Genomic DNA, 19,441 nt, shown 5'->3' with positions numbered 1-19,441 from the left:
TGATTGATTGATTGATTAACAAATACCATAAAAAAGCACTTAGTACATTGCTCTGCAAACAGTAATCTCCTCCATAACTACCACCGATTCGTTATTTGCCACCACTGAGCCTTGTGGTGAAGAAAGGCTGAAATCACCATGAAGCAGCATGACCTGAGTTCTAATCCCAGCACTACTGCGTACCTGCTGTGTGACCTTGAGCAAGTCACTTAACTTCTCTGTGCCTCACTTACCTCAACTTTAAAATGGGGATTAAAGCGGTAAGCCCCATGTGTTCAGCACTTAGAACAGTGCTTTGCATATAGTAAGCGCTTAACAAATACCATCATTATTATTATTATCATGTGGGACACAGACTGTGATAAACCCGATTATCTTGTATCTTGCACAGTGGTTAGTGCAGTGCCTGGCACATGGTAAACACTCAACAAATATCGCAATTATGCTCCAAGCACTGTACTAAGCATTGGGGTAGAAACAAGATAATTAGGTCCCACATGAGGCTCACAGTCTAAGTAGGTGGGAGAACAGGTATTCAATCCCCATTTTGCAGATGAAGAATTAAGGCCCAGAGAAGTAAACTGACTTGTCCAAAGTCACACAGCAGTCAAGTAGTGGAGTCAGGATTAAAACTCAGGTCTTCTGACTTCCAGGCATCTAGTAGACCACACTGCTTCACTAGTAAGCGCTTAATAACAGGGCTTCGCACATAGTAAGCGCTTAACAAATGCCATTAAAAAAAAAGATAAATACAATCGTTATTTTGCCAGACATCTCTGAGTTCTCAAGCCACAGCCAGCACCTGTCAGTACCGGCAAAACACATGGTCTCTCTCCCATCAAGTTCAATAGATCAATCAGTTGTATTTATTGAGCACTTACTATGTGCAGAGTGCTGTACTAAACACTTGGAAGCATATAACAGCCGTCCCAGCCGGTGATAGGTGGTCTGCCCTGAAGCGATAGGACCCCACACCCCGCTTTTTTTTTTTTTTTTTGGTATCTGTTAAGTTTACTATGTGCCAGGCAGGGTAGATACAAGATAATCAGGTTGGACACAGTCCCTGTCCCACATTTTACATATGGGCATGGAAAAATTAAGTGACTTCCCCAATGTCACCCAGCAGACAAGTGGCGGAGCTGGGATTAGAAGCCATCATCATCATCATCAATCGTATTTATTGAGCGCTTACTGTGTGCAGAGCACTGTACTAAGCGCTTGGGAAGTACAAGTTGGCAACATATAGAGACGGCCCCTACCCAACAGTGGGCTCACAGTCTAAAAGGGGGAGACAGAGAACAAAACCAAACATACTAACAAAATAAAATAAATAGATGTGTACAAGTAAAATCAATAAGTAACTAGAGTAATAAATCTGTACAAACATATATACATATATACAGGTGCTGTGGGGAAGGGAAGGAGGTAAGATGGGGGGGATGGAGAGGGGGAACCCAGGTCCTTCCAACTCCAAGGCCCGAGCTCCGTCCACTAGGCCACCCTGAGCTGGGCTGTGGCCAAACACCATCTCTGGGCGGCTCCTGCGGGGACAACTAGGACAGGAAGTTGACGGTGCGCACATGCCTTCTCCCTCTGGATAATAATAATAATGGTATTTGTTAAGCGCTTACTATGTGCAAAGCACTGTTCTAAGCGCTGGGGAGGTTACAAGGTGATCAGGTTGTCCCACGGAGGGCTCACCGTTTTAATCCCCGTTTTCCAGATGAGGGAACAGGTACAGAGAAGTGAAGTGCTTTGCCCAAAGTCACACAGCTGACAGTTGGCAGAGCCGGGATTTGAACCCATGACCTCTGACTCCAAAGCCCGGGCTCTTTCCACTGAGCCACGCTGCTTCTGGGTCTCCGGGGTCCAGCTCGGCTCAGCCGCCAGCCTCCCAAAGCCCCCCATGGCTCCTCTCACCAGGACCCTCTTAGATGGGAGGTGAGGGACACAGCGGACTGAAAATCCCCACTTAGGACGGGCTTTCCTGCTTATTTCTAATCAATCAATCAATCAATCAATCGTATTTATTGAGCGCTTACTGTGTGCAGAGCACTGTACTAAGCGCTTGGGAGAGCTCCTCCCCCTCTAGCCCTCCCCCTCTAGACCGTGAGCTCCCTGTGGACCAGAAGCATCAATCATATTTATTGAGCACTTACTGGGGACAGAGCACCGTACTAAGCACTTGGGAGAGTATAAACACAATAATATAAAAGACACATCCCCTGCCCACAACTGAGGTAAGTTTTTCTTTAGGAAGGACCCTGCGTTTCACGCCTCTCTCCCAGTATGTTTGGTTTTGTTCTCTGTCTCCCCCTTTTAGACTGTGAGCCCACTGTTGGGTAGGGACTCTCTCTATATGTCGCCAACTTGTACTTCCCAAGCGCTCAGTACAGTGCTCTGCACACAGTAAGCGCTCAATAAATACGATTGATGATGATGATGTCTCCCCCCAACCCCTTCTGGTCCCCTTCCTCACAGTCCTCGACGCTCTCAAGTTGATGTCCACTAACTGTTCGCTCATACTTTTCTAAGCACTTAGTACAGTTGCTCTGCTCCCAGTAAGCACTCAATAAATAATAATAATGATGGTGGTATGTGTTAAGCGCTTACTATGTGCGAAGCACTGTTCTAAGCACTTGGGGGGATACAAGGTGATCAGGTTGTCCCATGTGGGGCTCACAGTCTTAATCCCCATTTTACAGATGAGGTAACTGAGGCGCAGAGAAGTGGCTTGCCCAAGGTCACACAGCTGACAAGTGGCAGAGCCGGGATTCGAACTCTTTCCACTGTGCCACGCTGCTTCCCCTAAATACCACTGATTGGTTGTTTTCTGCGCAACGGAGCAAGACAGCGTGGCTCAATGGAAAGAGCCCGGGCTTTGGAGTCAGAGGTCATGGGTTCAAATCCCAGCTCTGCCAACTGTCGGCTGTGTGACTTTGGGCAAGTCACTTCACTTCTCTGTACCTCAGTTACCTCATCTGTAAAATGGGGATTGAGACTGTGAGCCCCCCGTGGGTCAACCTGATCACCTTGTAACCTCCTGAGTGCTTAGAACAGTGCTTTGCACATAGTAAGCGCTTAATAAATGCCAACATTATTATTAGTATTATTATTATCCCCCTCCCCATCCCACAGCACCTATATACATACCTGTAATTTAATTTTATATTAATGTCTGTCTCCCCGCCTCATGGTGGGCAGGGAATGTATCTGGTTTTTTTGTATTTTGAGAAGCAGTGTGGCTTAGTGGATAGAGCACAGGCCCGGGAGTCAGAAGGACCTGTGCCTCAGTTACCTCATCTGTAAAATGGGGATCAGAGTGTGAACTTCATGTGGGACCGGGACTGTGTCCAACCTGATTAATGTGTATCTGCCCTAGTGCTTAAAACAGTGCTTGGCACATAGTAAGTGCTTAACAAGTACCGTTATTATTATTGCGTTCTCCTGAGTGCTTAGTACATTGCTCTGCACACAGTTAAGCGCTCAATAAATATGACTGAATGAATGAATGAGTGCAAACCAGTCAGATTTCATAAGCTACTGGGTTCTGGTTCTCAGGGGAGCAAGGGACGGAGGCAGTAACGGGGATTGGGTTCATTCTACTTTCCAAGTGCTTAGCACAGTGTGGCTCAGTGGAAAGAGCCCGGGCTTTGGAGTCAGAGGTCATGGGTTCAAATCCTGGCTCCGCCACTTGTCAGCTGTGCGACTTTGGGCAAGTCACTTACCTCCTCTGTGCCTCATTTCCCTCACTCGTAAAATGGGAATGAAGACTGAGAGCCCCCCGTGGGACATCCTGATCACCTTGTAACCTCCCCGGAGCTTAGAACAGTGCTTTGCACATAGTAAGCACTTAATAAATGCTATCATTATTATTATTATTATTACAGTGCTCTGCACACAGTAAGCGCTCAATAAATACGATTGAATGAATTCTATAGCTGATTCCTCTGAACATTTATTAGCGACCTGACCAGTTTCTTCTTGCCATAACGATAATAATAATAATTACAGTACTTGTTAAGGCCTTACTATGTGCCAAGCACTGTTCTCGGGGTAGATACAACTTAATCAGGTTGGACACAGTCCCTGTCCCACCCTGGGCTCCCACTCTTAGTCCCCATTTTTTACAGATGAGGTAACTGAGACACAGAGACGTGAAGCGACTTGCCCAACGTCCCAGAGCAGATAAGTGGCAGAGATCATCATCATCAATCGTATTTATTGAGCGCTTACTATGTGCAGAGCACTGTACTAAGCGCTTGGGAAGTACAAATTGGCAACATATAGAGACAGTCCCTACCCAACAGTGGGCTCAGAACCCAGGGCCTTCTGACACCCACTCTACCCACTAAGCCACGCTGCTTCTCCGTGAGAGAGTCGGGAAGGACAAAACGTGGTGAGGGCTATGAGCGCTTAGAACAGTGCTCTGCACATAGTAAGCGCTTAACAAATGCCATCATTATTATTATTATTAGAAGGTAGCAAATGGGGGTACTCACCACAGAGCTGGCCGGACACCCCAAGGCAGCCTAGGAGGGCGAGAAGCAAGCCCCAGCACCCCATGCCTGGGCCGGACCAATGCAGCAAGCAGCGATTGAGCTTTGAGGGGCTGACGGTCCAGGCGGGGGCAATTTGTTCGAATAACAGGCCTCTCTCAGGCCTGAGCCGGGCCCATTCCGGTCACTGATTAATTTCTTGAGCGGTGCCCCAACTCACTCCCCAGGCGCAGTCAGCAGAAAGAGAGGGAAAAGGTCCCGGGATAAGAGAGAGGGAGTCCAAGGAGCAGAGATAAGCCAGCCCGCATGGTTTTCGGTGAACTTCTGCAGAAACCAGGGCTCTGAAACCTTCTGATCTTCTTCCAGGAGACACAGCACTCCTTCAACTCCGCAGGCCGAGTGCGGACAATGGCAAGGAAAGGGAGCTTTTACCCCTCCTGAATCCTGAAACAAAACTGTCCGGATGCTTTAGTACCAAAGTTTCCTGTTCTAGCCCGGAAATCACAGAACTCCTGCTCTTCGAGGTTAAGAAAACTTCAGAACTTGTAGGGAAGTGAGTTTTTGCAAGCTAACGCCAGAATGGGTCTGTTTCAGGCGTTTTGGTTAGCGATTTCTTAACACACCAGCGCTGATCCCAGTCTCCCTCTCCTGAAACTTGTTTACAGAGGGCTAGCTGTTTTTCTCTCTCCCCCAGGAGGCTGGAAAGAGATCGAGGGAGGAAAAGCTGGTCGGGGGGAAGAAGGAGGGGAAAAGGGAAATCACCAGGATCCTCTATCCAGAGTCACACGACAGCGGCAGCTGTTGCTAAGTCAGCTTTCTGTTCCTCTGAGGCTTTTGGAGGAAGAACTTGGAAGGAAGTTTACACAACCAGTAGCAAAATTGGTCAGTGTTTTCGGGTTTTGGGGGTGCATTTCCTAGAAATCATGGAGCTATCGCCACAGGACTGTACGCTCTGAACATGTCTGCTAACTCAGTCAACTCTCCCAACTGCCTAGTACAGTGCTCTGCGCACAGTAAGCACTCAGTAAATAATAATAATAATGGCATTTATTAAGCGCTTATTATGTGCAAAGCACTGTTCTAAGCGCTGGGGAGGTTACAAGGTGATCAGGTTGTCCCACGTGGGGCTCACAGTCTTCGTCCCCATTTTACAGATGAGGTAACTGAGGCCCAGAGAAGTTAAGTGACTTGCCCAAAGTCACACAGCTGACAGTTGGTGGAGCCGGGATTCGAACCCATGACCTCTGACTCCAAAGCCCGTGCTCTTTCCACTGAGCCACAATTGATTGGGAACTTGGCTCTCCACAGAGGGTCTGGGGCTGATCCCAGGGCCATCCAGCTCAAATTCACTCCTGTATAATAATAATAATGATGGCATTTATTAAGCACTTACTATGTGCAAAGCACTGTTCTAAGCATGGAGGTTACAAGGTGATCAGGTTGTCCCACGGGGCATCCTCTCCATCCCCTCCCCCTCCCCCCGCCTTACCTCCCTCCCCTCCCCACAGCACCTGTATATATGTTTGTACATATTTATTACTCTACTATTTATTTATTTGTACATATGTATTCCATTTATTTTACTTTCTTAATATGTTTTGCTGTCTGTCTCCCCCTTCTAGACTGTGAGCCCACTGTTGGGGAGGGACTGTCTCTATATGTTGCCAACTTGTACTTCCCAAGCGCTTAGTACATTGCTCTGCACACAGTAAGTGCTCAATAAATACGATTGAATGAATGAATGAATGGAGGACTCACAGCCTTAATCCCCATTTTACAGATGAGGTAACTGAGGCCGAGAGCAGTTAAGTGACTTGCCCAAAGTCACACAGCTGACAAGTGGAGGAGCCGGGATTTGAACCCACCACCTCTGACTCCAAAGCCCGGGTTCTTTCCACTGAGCCACGCTGCTTCTCTTATTTGGTTGCGAATATTTCTACAAATAGCAGCGGTCACGTTTAATGCCCACTGGATGATTTAGTAAGGTACAAAACAAGGCAGTAACTGCTCTCTAGACTCTAAGCTCATCATGAGCAGGGAATGTGGCTGCTAATTCTGATGTATTGTACTCTCCTAAGTGTTTAGTACAGTGTTCTGCACATAAGCACTCGAATACCATTGATTGAAGTTAGTCAGCTGACACTAATTAGGGAGCTGGACATGAGTATTTTCAGAGTAATCAACGTAAACAGTTGAATATACATCCCTTCCAGTGGCAAATCCCTAGCTACACACCAGTAGCATTAGAATACGGGAATCAATCAATTGATTGATCAATCAATCGTATTTATTGAGCGCTTACTGTGTGCAGAGCACTGTACTAAGCGCTTGGGAAGTACAAGTTGGCAACATATAGAGACAGTCCCTACCCAACAGTGGGCTCACAGACTAGAAGTGACAGGGAAGACTGAGATTTTTTTTAACCTCGCAAGAGCATTAATAAAATTCATTCAGTCGGTCAGTCGTATTTATTGAGCGCTTACTGTGTGCAGAGCACTGTACTAAGCGCTTGGGAAGTACAAGTTAGATAATTGTAAAATAAAATAAAATAAAAAATAAAATGAAATGATTTCACTTGCTGAATTCAGTAAGGAAAGTGTGGCACAGGAAATCAGTCTTGTCTTGTCCCAGACTGAGCCCCTTCTTTCTCTCCCCCTCGTCCCCCCTCCATCCCCCCATCTTACCTCCTTCCCTTCCCCACAGCACCTGTATCTATGTATATATGTTTGTACATATTTATTACTCTATTTATTTATTTATTTATTTATCTTGTACATACCTATTTATTTTATTTTGTTAGTATGTTTGGTTTTGTTCTCTGTCTCCCCCTTCTAGACTGTGAGCCCACTGTTGGGTAGGGACTGTCTCTATATGTTGCCAACTTGTACTTCCCAAGCGCCTAGTACAGTGCTCAATAAATACGATTGATTGATTGATGCCACCGAGTCGTCTCTGACCCATAGCGACACCGTGGACACATCTCTCCCAGAACACCCCACCTCCATCTGCAGTCGTTCTGGTCGATGATCCATAGTGTTTTCTTGGTAAAAAAATACAGAAGTGGTTAACCATTGCCTCCTTCCCTGCGGTAAATTTGAGTTTCTGCCCTCAATTCTCTCCCGTGCCTCTTCTGCCCAGCACAGGTGAATTTTGACTTGTAGCAGATTGCTTCTCTATGGAGAAGATACAAACAATCAATCAGTCATATTTATTGAGCACTTACTGTGTGCAGAGCACTGTACTAAGCGCTTGGGAAGTACAATTTGGCAACATATAGAGACAGTCCCTACCCAACAGCGGGCTCACAGTCTAAAAGGGGGAGGCAGAGAACAAAACCAAACATACTAACAAAATAAAATAAATAGAATAGATATGTACAAGTAAAATAAATAAATAAATAGAGTAATAAATATGTACAAACATATAGAGAAGCAGCATGGCTCCGTGGAAAGAGCCCGGGCTTTGGAGTCAGGGGTCAGGGGTTCAAATCCCGGCTCCGCCAATTGTCAGCTGTGTGACTTTGGGCAAGTCACTTCACTTCTCTGGGCCTCAGTTCCCTGATCTGTAAAATGGGGATTAAGACTGTGAGCCCCCCGTGGGACAACCTGATCACCTTGTAACCTCCCCCAGCGGCTTAGAACAGTGCTTTGCACATAGTAAGCGCTTAACAAATACCATCACTATTATTATTGTTATAATACAGGTGCTATGGGGAAGGGAAGGAGGTAAGATGGGGGGGATGGAGAGGGGGACGAGGGGGAGAGGAAGGATCAGGTTGTCCCAAGCTAGGAATGGAATGGCTAGGCCTCTGCTTGACTCTCTCTCCCATAGCCGAGACTGGTAGAGTACTGGAAACTGTCTAGGTGCCACTCTGAGAGGGGAAGAAATCAGTAGGTGGAATAATAATGGGGACAAGGCACAGCTCCTAAAACGGCAGTTCTCATATCCTTTGCACGCTTTATTCACTCCTCCCTCAGCCCCATCACAGCCCCATCTTTTAGACTGTGAGCCCACTGTTGGGTAGGGACTGTCTCTCTATGTTGCCAACTTGTACTTCCCAAGCGCTTAGTACAGTGCTCTGCACACAGTAAGCGCTCAATAAATACGATTGATTGATTGGATAGAAAACAGGCCTGAGAGCCAGAAGGACCTGGGCTCCAATCCTGATTTTTGCCTCTTGTCTGCTGTGTGACCACTGGCAAGTCACGTCACTTCTCAGGGCCTCAGTTACCTCATCTGTAAAGCGGGGATGAAGACTGTGAGCCCCATTTGGGACAACCTGATTACCTTATATCTATCCCAGTGCTTAGAACAGTGCTTGGCACATAGTAAGTGATGATGCTGATGCTGATATTTGTTAGGTGCTTACTAAGTGCCAAGCACTCTTCTAGACCGTGAGCCCACTGTTGGGTATGGACTGTATATGTTGCCAGCTTGTACTTCCCAAGTGCTTAGAACAGTGCTCTGCACACAGTAAGCGCTCAATAAATACGATTGATGATGATGATGTTCTAAGCGCTGGGATAGATACAAGGTAATCAGGTTGTCCCATGTGGGGCTCACAGTCTCAACCCCCCTTTTACAGGTGAGGTAATTGAAGCACAGAGAAGTGAATTGACTTGCCCAGAGTCTCACAGCTGATGCTTGGCAGAGGGAGGATTAGAACCCTCCCCACAGCACCTGTATATATGTATATATGTTTGTACGTATTTATTACTCTATTTATTTATTTACTTTATTTTTACATAGTTATTCTATTTATTTTATTTTGTTAATTTGTTTTGTTTTGTTCTCTGTCTCCCCCTTCTAGACTGTGAGCCCACTGTTGGGTAGGGACCGGCTGTATATGTTGCCAACTTGTACTTCCCAAGAGCTTAGTACAGTGCTCTGCGCACAGTAAGCGCTCAATAAATACAATTGAATGATTATGATCATTTAATACGATTGAATGAATGATTATGATCGTTCATTCATTAATTCAATCAATCGTATTTATACAGTAAGTGCTCAATAAGTACGATTGAATGAATGATTATGATCATTCATTCATTAATTCATTCAATCGTATTTATTGAGCACTTATTGTGTGCAGAGCACTGTACTAAGCGCTTGGGAAGGACAAGTTGGCAATATATAGAGACGGTCCCTACCCAACAGTGGGCTCACAGTCTAGATCATCTTAGAGAAGCAGCATGGCTCAGTGGAAAGAGCCTGGGCTTTGGAGTCAGAGGTCATGGGTTCAAACCCCGGCTCCGCCACTTGTCAGCTGTGTGACTTTGGGCAAGTCACTTCACATTTGGACTGTGAGCCCACTGTTGGGTAGGGACCGTCTTTATATGTTGCCAATTTGTACTTCCCAAGCGCTTAGTACGGTGCCCTGCACACAGTAAGCGCTCAATAAATACGATTGATTGATTGATTCTCTGGGCCTCAGTTGCCTCATCTGTAAAATGGGGATTAAAACTGTGAGCCCCCGGTGGGACAACCTGAACCTTGTTCCCTCCCCAGTGCTTAGAACAGTGCTTGGCACATAGTAAGCGCTTAACAAATACCATCATTATTATTATGAAGCAGCGTGGCTCAGTGGAAAGAGCCCGGGCTTTAGAGTCAGAGGTCATGGGTTCAAATCCCAGCTCCGCCAATTGTCAGCTGTGTGACTTTGGGCAAGTCACTTCACTTCTATGTGCCTCAGTTCCCTTATCTGTAAAATCGGGATTAAGACTGTGAATCCCCCGTGGGACAACCTGATCACCTTGTAACCTCCCCAGCGCTTAGAACTGTGCTTTGCACATAGTAAGCGCTTAATAAATGCCATTATTATTATTACTATTATTATTGTCAGCTGTGTGACTTTGGACAAGTCACTTCATTTCTCTGTGCCTCAGTTCCCTCATCTGTAAAATGGGGATTAAGACTGTGAATCCCCTGTGGGACAACCTGATCACCTTGTATCCCCCCCCCAGAGCTTAGAACAGTGCTTTGCACATAGTAAGCGCTTAACAAATGCCAACATTATTATTATTATTACATAGTAAGCGCTTAATAAATGCCATCACAATTATGATTTATTTTATTCTATTCTATTTATTTTGTTAGTATGTTTGGTTTTGTTCTCTGTCTCCCCCTTCTAGACTGTGAGCCCACTGTTGGGTAGGGACCGTCTCTATATGTTGCCAACTTGGACTTCCCAAGCGCTTAGTACAGTGCTCTGCACACAGTAAGCGCTCAATACAGACGATTGATTTTGACCAATCAATCCCCCTCGTCCCCCTCTCCACCCCCCATTTTACTTCCTTCCCTTCCCCACAGCACCTGTATATATGTATATATGTTTGTACGGATTTATTACTCTATTTATTTATTTATTTATTTTACTTGTACATATCTATCCTATTTATTTTATTTTGTTAGTATGTTTGGTTTTGTTCTCTGTCTCCCCCTTCTAGACTGTGAGCCCACTGTTGGGTAGGGACCGTCTCTATATGTTGCCAATTTGTACTTCCCAAGCGCTTAGTACAGTGCTCTGCACACAGTAAGCGCTCAATAAATAGGATTGATTGATTGATTGATCAGGCCTCAGCCGCGCCTCCCAGCATGCACCGGGAGGGCCTTAGCCTCAGCTCCAGGCCCCGCGGCCCTCCGGGGTGTCCGACGCTCTGCCTGAACTGGGACTTTCCCTCTCCGCCGCCGTTCTCCGGGGCGATAGGAGCGGCGAGACCGATCAATCGCTCTCGGTGTCGATCCGGGGTCGGTTCTCCGGTATGGGGCTCCGTACTGCGGGGCGGAGGGGCGGAGTGAGAGCAGGCGCCGCGCGGGGCAGCCCCCGGCGCCGGAAGTTGGGGTCCTTAGGGGTCCTTCGAGGCCCCTGGGCAGCCACGTGGGGGAGGAGCAGGCCCGACAGCGGCCTGCACCATGGGCGGCCTCGAGAAGAAGAAGGTAACGGTCGCCCCTCACCTCTTCCTCAATCGCTTTTATTTATAACCATAATAAATAATAATAATGATGATGATGATGGAATTTATTAAGCGCTTACTAGGTGCAAAACACTGTTCTAAGCGCGGGGGGGGGATACAGTGTGATGAGGTTGTCCCACGTGGGGCTCTCAGTCTGAATCCCCCTTTTACAGATGAGGTGACTGAGGCACAGGGAAGTGATTTGTTTTCTTTTGTCAATAAATAATTCATATTTATTGAGCGCTTACTGTGTGCAGAGCACTGTACTAAGCGCTTGGGAAGTCCAAGTTGGCAACATCTAGAGACAGTCCCGACCCAATAGTGGTCTCACAGTCTAGAAGGGGGAGACAGAGAACCAAATATATTAACAAAATAAAACAAATTAATCAATCAATCAATCGTATTTATTGAGCGCTTACTGTGTGCAGAGCACTGTACTAAGCGCTTGGGAAGTACAAGTTGGCAACATCTAGAGACAGTCCCGACCCAATAGTGGTCTCACAGTCTAGAAGGGGGAGACAGAGAACAAAACCAAACATACTAACAAAATAAAATAAATAGAATAGATATGTACTACTACTAATAATAATGATGGCATTTGTCAAGCGCTTACTATGTGCAAAGCACTCTTCTAAAAGCTGGGGGGATACAGTGTCATGAGGTTGTCCCACATGGGGCTCACAGTCTTAATCCCCATTTTACAGATGAGATAACTGAAGCACAGAGACGTGATTTGTTTTATTTATATGTTTTGTTGTCTGTCTCCCCCTTCTAGACTGTGCGCCCGCTGTTGGATAGTGATCGTCTCTGTATTCATTCATTCAGTCGTATTTATTGAGTGCTTACTGTGTGCAGAGCACTGTACTACTACTACTAATGATGGTATTTGTTAAAGCGTTTACTTTGTGCAAAGCACTGTTCTAAGCACTGGGGGGATACCGTGTGATGAGGTTGTCCCACGTGGGGCTCACAGTCTGAATCCCCATTTTACAGATGAGGTGACTGAGGCACAGAGAAGTGATTTGTTTTATTTTGTTAATGTGTTTTGTTGCCTGTCTCCCCCTTCTAGACTGTGAGCCCGCTGTTGGGTAGGGACTGTCTCTATATGTTGCCAACTTGGACTTACCAAGCGCTTAGTACAGTGCTCAGCACACTGTAAGCGCGCAATAAATAAATACGATTGATTGATTTATTGAGCGCTTATTGTGTGCAGAGCCCTGTACTACTACTAATAATGATGGTATTCGTTAAGCGCTTACTATGTGTAAAACACTGTTCTAAGCACTGGGGGGATACAGTGTGATGAGGTTGTCCCACGTGGGGCTCACAGTCTTAATCCCCCTTTTACAGATGAGGTGACTGAGGCACAGAGAAGTGATTTATTTTATTTTGTTAATATATTTTGTTGTCTGTCTCCCCCGTCTAGACTGTGAGCCCGCTGTTGGGTAGGGATCGTCTCTATATTCATTCATTCAGTCGTATTTATTGAGCGCTTACTGTATGCAGAGCACTGGACTACTACTACTAATAATAATGATGGTATTTGGTAAGCGCTTACTATGTGCAAAGCACTGTTCTAAGCGCTGGGGAGATACAGAGTGATCAGGTTGTCCCACGTGGGGCTCACAGTCTTAATCCCCCTTTTACAGATGAGGTGACTGAGGCACAGAGAAGTGATTTGTTTTATTTTGTTAATGTGTTTTGTTGTCTGTCACCCCGTTCTAGGCTGTGAGCCCCCCGCTGTTGGGTAGGGACCGTCTCTATATTCATTCATTCAGTCGTATTTATTGAGTGCTTACTGTGCGCAGAGCACTGTACTACTACTAATAATAATGATGGTATTTGTTAAGCGTTTACTACGTGCAAAGCACTGTTCTAAGCGCCGGGGAGGCTACGGAGTGATCAGGTTGTCCCACGTGGGGCTCACAATCTTAATCCCCATTTTACAGATGAGGTGACTGAGGCACAGACAAGTGATTTATTTTATTTTGTTAATAAGTTTTGTTGTCTGTCTCCCCCTTCTAGACTGTAAGCCCACTGTTGGGTAGGGACCGTCTCTATATTCATTCATTCAATCGTATTTATTGAGCGCTTACTGTGTGCAGAGCACTGTACTAATAATAATGATGGTATTTGTTAAGCGCTTACTATGTGCAAAGCACTGTTCTAAGCGCTGGGGGGTTACGGTGTGATGAGGTTGTCCCACGTGGGGCTCTCAGTCTTAATCCCCATTTTACAGATGAGGTGGCTGAGGCACAGAGAAGTGATTTATTTTATTTAGTTAATATGTTTTGTTGTCTGTCTCCCCCTTCTAGACTGTGAGCCCGCTGTTGGGTAAGGGACTGTCTCTATATTCAATCGTATTTATTGAGCGCTTACTGTGTGCAGAGCACTGTACTAAGCGCTTATAATAATGGCATTTATTAATCACATACTATGTGCAAAAAAGCACTGTTTTAAGCGCTGGGGAGGTTACAAGGTGATCAGGTCATCCCACAGTGGGCTCACAGTTTTAATCCCCATTGTACAGATAGGTAGCTGAGGCCCAGAGAAGTGAAGTGACTTGCCCAAAGTCAAACAGCTGACAGGTGGCGGAGCCGGGATTTGAACCCATGACCTCTGACTCCAAACCCGGGGCTCTTGCCACTGAGCCACGCTGCTTCTCATATGTTACCAATTTGTACTTCCCAAGCATTTAGTACAGTGCTCTGCACACAGTAAGCGCTCAGTAAATACTATTGAATGAAAGAAGGAAGTGACTTGCTCAAAGTCACATAGCTGACAAGTGGCGGAGCCGGGATTTGAACCCATGACCACTGACTCCAAAGACCATGCTCTTTCTACTAAGCCACGCTGCTTCTCTAGTAATAGTAATAATAATGGTGTTTGTTAAACACTTACTACGTGCCGAGCACTGTTCTAAGCACCAGGGGGATACATTCATTCATTCAGTAGTATTTATTGAGCGCTTACTGTGTGCAGAGCACTGGACTAAGCACTTGAAAGCAGAGCACTCAGTGGAAAGAGCCCCAGCTTGGGAGTCAGAGGTCCTGGGTTCTAATCCCAGCTCTGCCGCTTGTCAGCTTTGTGACTTTGGGCAAATCACTTCATTGGGCCTCAGTTGCCTCATCTGTAAAATGGGAATTAAGACTGTGAACCCCTTTGGGACAACCTAATCACCTTGTATCCCCCCGGCGCTTAGAACAGTTCTTGGCACATAGCGCTTAACATGTCATTATTATTATTATTGTTATCAGGTTGTCCCACGTGGGGCTCACAGTCTTCATCCCCATTTTATAGATGAGGAAACTGAGGCACAAAGAGTAATAATGTTGGTATTAAGCGCTTACTATGTGCCAAGCACTGTTCTAAGCGCTGGGGTAGATATGAGGTAATCAGGGTGTTCCATGTGGGGCTCACAGTCTCAATCCCCATTTTACAAATGAGGGAACCAAGGCACAGAGAAGGTAAGTGAATTGCCCAAAGTCACACAGCTGATAAGTAGCGGTGCGGGATTAGAACCCACCACCTCTGACTCCCAAGGCCAGGTTCTTGCCACTAAGCCACAGTGCTTCTCTGCTTGTTGAGCCCTGACTGTGCAGAGCACTGTACTGAGCACTTGGGAGAGTACAATATAGCAATAAACAGACACATTCCCTGCCCACAACGAGTTTCCAGAGGAGCAGCATGGCCTGGTGGCTAAACCACAGGTTTGGGAGTTGGAAAGTCATGGGTTCTAATTCTGGATAATGATGGTGGGGTTTGATAAGCGCTTACTATGTGCCAAGTACTGTTCTAAGCGCTGGGGGAGGTACAAGCAGCGTGGCTCATTGGAAAGAGCGCGGGATTGGGAGTCAGAGGTCATGGGTTCGAATCCCAGTTCCACTACTTGCCAGCTGTGTGACCTTGGGCAATCCACTTCTCTGTGCCTCAGTGACCTCATCTGTAAAATGGGGATGAAGACTGAGCCCCACGTGGGACAACGTGATTACCTTGTATCCCCCCCGGCCCTTAGAATAGTGTTTCACACATAGTAAGCACTTAACAAATACCATTATTATTATTACAAGGTTATCAAGTTGTCTCAGGTGGGGCTCACAGTCTTAATCCCCATTTTACAGATGAGGTAACTGAGGCACAGGGAAGATAAGTGACTTGCCCAAAGTCACAGAGCTGACAAGTGGCAGAACCGGGATCAGAACCCACGGACTCTGACTCCCCGGGCTCTTTCTATTCATTCATTCATTCATTCATTCATTCATTTGTATTTATTGAGCACTTACTGTGTGCAGAGCACTGTATTAAGCGCTTGGGAAGCACAAGTTGGCAACATATAGAGACGGTCCCTACCCAACAACGGGCTTTCCATTAAGCCACACTGCTTCTCTACCACTTGTCTGCTGTGTGACCTTAGGCAAGGCACCAAACTTCTCTGTGCCTCAGTTCCTGCATTTGGAAAACGGAGGGTTGAAATTGTCAGCCCCACGTCGGACAGGGACTGTGCTCAACTTGATTTGCTTGTATCCACCCCAGTGCTGCGTATGGTGCCTGACACGTAGTAAGCTTTTAATAATAACAATGTTGGTATTTTTTAAGCGCTTACTGTGTGCCAAGCACTGTTCTAAGCACTGGGGTAGATACAAGGTAATCAGGTTGTCCCACGTGGGGCTCACAGTCTGTTCCCATTTTACAAATGAGGTAACTGAGGCACAGAGAAGTGAAGTGACTCAATAAGAATGGTATTTGTTAAGTGCTTACTATGTGCAAAGCACTGTTTTAAGTGCTGGGGAGGTTGCAGGGTGATCAGGTTGTCCCCCGGGGGGCTCACAGTTTTCATCCCCATTTTACAGATGAGGGAACGGAGGCCCAGAGAAGTGAAGTGACTTGCCCAAAGTCACACAGCTGACAGTTGGCGGAGCTGGGATTTGAACCCATGACCCCTGACTCCAAAGCCCAGGCTCTTTCCACTGAGCCACGCTTCCTCTCCTACTATGTGCCAAGCACTGGGGTAGATACAAGGTAATCAGGTTGTCCCACGGGGGGCTCACAGTCTCAGTTCCCATTTTACAAATGAGGTAACTGAGGCACAGAGAAGTGAAGGGACTTGCCCAAAGTCACACAGCAGGCAAGTGGCGGAGCCGGGACTAGAACCCACGACCCCTGTCTCCCAGGCCCGTCCTCAAATACCATCATCATCATCGTTGTTGTTATTGCTACAGCTTGGAGGGTTATTGAGAGATCCCGCTGACTCCTTTTCCCGCGGGTGACGGTCGAGGACGTGGCTTGTCCGCCCCGTCCGGGATTCCCCAGGGCACCAGTTGGAGAATCAATCAATCAATCAATCAATCAGTCGTACTTATTGAGCGCTTACTGTGTGCAGAGCACTGTTGAGCTTGCTGTGCCACCCCCAACCATGCCCTGATCTCCGGAGCCTAGACCCATTCCAAAGTCTGATTTTCCATGTGGCAAGAGGCTAGAGGAACTTGGTGACAGAGCCAATCATTCACTGACATCTATTGAGCACTTATTGGGAGCAGAGCGCGATACTAAGTGCTAGGAAGAGCACAATACAACAGAATTGGCAGGCACATTCCCTGTCCATAAAGAGCTTACAGTCTAGATTGCGGCACCCAGCGACGTTCCTTTTCCTCAGCCAGAATTAAGTAATTCATCCCGCTTACCTATCTATTATCATCATCAATCGTATTTATTGAGCGCTTACTGTGTGCTCAATATTCAGAGCATCTATTAAGGATGAGGGGTTATTCAGGGGCCCAAAACGCACGGAAGTGAGGTGGTATTAGAGTCGCAGAAAGCCTGTGTCCCGTCACCAGCCCTCTCTCCCGATCCCTTGGACTTCTCGACCTGAAAAATGAACTCACTCAGGCTTGCGCGGACACTAACGGTTAACGGACATCTGTTCCTTTTTCTGCCAAGTATGAGCGAGGGTCCGCCACCAACTATATCACCAGAAACAAAGCCAGGAAGAAGCTGCAGCTCAGTCTTGCGGATTTCAGGTAAGAGGCGAAGGACGTCAGGGAAGAGGAATCAGGTGAGCGGTTGTATTAATTGAGCGCTTTCTGTGTGCAGAGCACTGTACTAAGCACTTGGGTGAGTGCGAGATAACAGAATGGGTAGACATGATCCCCTGCCCACAACAAGTTTACAGTCTGGGGGGCAGGATTGACAGCACATCCCAAAGGCTGGATTCCACTCATCCTTGATTTTCAGAGTGATTGTGGAGCAGGGGTTGTTCTGATAAGTGATAAATTCTGGTAAGAAATCTATAGATTTCTCCTGGCCCCTGCTTGGCTTTCGTATCCCGGCTCTGCCACATGTCTGCTGTGTGACCTTGGGCAAGTCACTTCACTTCCCTGTGCCTCGGTTACTTCATCTGTAAAATGGGGATTAAAACTGTGAGCCCCAGGTGGGACAACCTGATTGCCTCGTATCCCCCAACAGCGCTTAGAACAGTGCTTTGCACATAGTAAGCGCTTAACAAATGCCATTATTATTATTATAGATACGTTTGCATTAGTCATATCAACCTCTCCCTCACCGTGTTGCCAGAGTAACACCAAGTATTCAGGTTGACTCATTTGGATTTTTGGTGCACCATCTAGTGAGGTGCTGAGTATAGAATAAAATCAATCAATCAATCAGTCGTATTTATTGAGCGCTTACTGTGTGCAGAGCACTGCACTAAGCGCTTGGGAAGTACAAGTTGGCAACATATAGGGACGGTCCCTACCCAACAGTGGGCTCACAGTCTAGAAGGCTCACAGTCTAGCGGGAGTCTAGCAGTAATCCACAGATTGGGTAATGGGACAATGAACACTGGAGTGTACTGGGTGATAATAGTGATGGTATTTGTTAAGTGCTTAATATGTTCTAAGCGCTCGGTAATAATAATAACGGTGGTATTTGTTAAGTGCTTACCATGCGCCAACCACTGTTCTAAGCGCTGTCGGGGGATACGAGGCAATCAGGTTCTCCCACCTGGGGCTCACAGTTTTAATCCCCATTTTACAGATGAAGTAACCGAGGCACAGGGAAGTGAAGTGACTTGCCCAAAGTCACATAGCTAAGTTTATGCATTTATTCAGTCATATTTAGTGAGCGCTTACTGTGTGCAGAGCACTGTACTAAGCGCTTGGAAAGTACAATTCGGCAATCCCTACCCACCAGTGGGCTCACAGTCTAGAATGGGGAGATAGACAACAAACCAAAACATGTAGACAGGCATCAATAAGTGGCGGAGCCAGGATTAGAACCCACGACCTCTGACTCCCAAGCCTGTGCTCTTTCCACTGAGCCATGCTGCTTCTCTTTAAGAGATTTCATTCATTTGGTCGTATTTATTGAGCGCTGTATTAAGCATTTGCGAAAGTACAACAATAAACAGTGACATTCCCTGCCCACAACGAGCTCACAGTCTAGATGGAGGGAGACAGACATCAATACAAATAAAGCTACAGATCTGCACATAAGTGCTGTGGGGCTGGGACGGGGGAGCGAGTCAGGGTGACGTAGAATGAAAGCTATCCAAACCAAATGGTGAGGAGGAACTGGGTTCTAATTCTGGCCCTGTCATTTGTCTGTCACCTTGGGCAAGTCACTTTTCTGTGCCTCAGTTACCTCATCTGTAAAGTGGAGATTAAGACTGTGAGCCTGTGTTTTTATTAGTTATTTTGCATTTTACAGTTGGCAATAGAAGTTGGAGAGTTGGAACAGTCTGGGTTGTGGCAGGGCTCCCTGTAATCCCTCACCTCAGGAGTTTAGAAGGCTAGTGAGAAGGCTGACATGGATTTCTCTTTGCTACTCCAGGCGCCTGTGTATCCTGAAAGGGATTTATCCCCATGAGCCTAAACACAAGAAGAAGGTCAACAAGGGCTCCACGGCAGCCCGCACCTTTTACCTCCTCAAGGACATCAAGTTTCTACTTCACGAGCCCATTGTTAACAAATTCCGAGAGTATAAGGTATCGTC

At 46.5% G+C, this 19,441-nt stretch overlaps 2 protein-coding genes across 2 annotated transcripts in view; one reads left to right on the top strand and one right to left on the bottom strand.

Annotated features, from left to right (window-relative positions):
- TCN2 (transcobalamin 2) overlaps positions 1 to 5,132 on the bottom strand; it is a 28,045-nt gene extending 22,913 nt beyond the window's left edge. The window contains exon 1 of the mRNA XM_038763803.1: positions 4,503 to 5,132. Within this exon, the coding sequence (XP_038619731.1) occupies positions 4,503 to 4,566 (64 nt within the window). The 5' untranslated portion in view covers positions 4,567 to 5,132. The remainder of the gene's footprint in view (positions 1 to 4,502) is intronic.
- Positions 5,133 to 11,375: 6,243 nt separating this feature from the next.
- Positions 11,376 to 19,441, top strand: part of PES1 (pescadillo ribosomal biogenesis factor 1) — a 38,981-nt gene continuing 30,915 nt past the window's right edge. Inside the window, exons 1-3 of the mRNA XM_038762830.1 lie at positions 11,376 to 11,435; positions 17,390 to 17,469; positions 19,280 to 19,433. Coding sequence (XP_038618758.1) covers positions 11,412 to 11,435; positions 17,390 to 17,469; positions 19,280 to 19,433 — 258 coding nt within the window. The 5' untranslated portion in view covers positions 11,376 to 11,411. The remainder of the gene's footprint in view (positions 11,436 to 17,389; positions 17,470 to 19,279; positions 19,434 to 19,441) is intronic.

This window comes from Tachyglossus aculeatus, chromosome 21 (assembly GCF_015852505.1).
Source record: "Tachyglossus aculeatus isolate mTacAcu1 chromosome 21, mTacAcu1.pri, whole genome shotgun sequence".
In the NCBI taxonomy this organism is placed as follows: Eukaryota; Metazoa; Chordata; class Mammalia; order Monotremata; family Tachyglossidae; genus Tachyglossus; species Tachyglossus aculeatus.
Note: the sequence above shows the minus strand (reverse complement) of the source record. Positions and strands in the feature narration are given on the sequence as shown.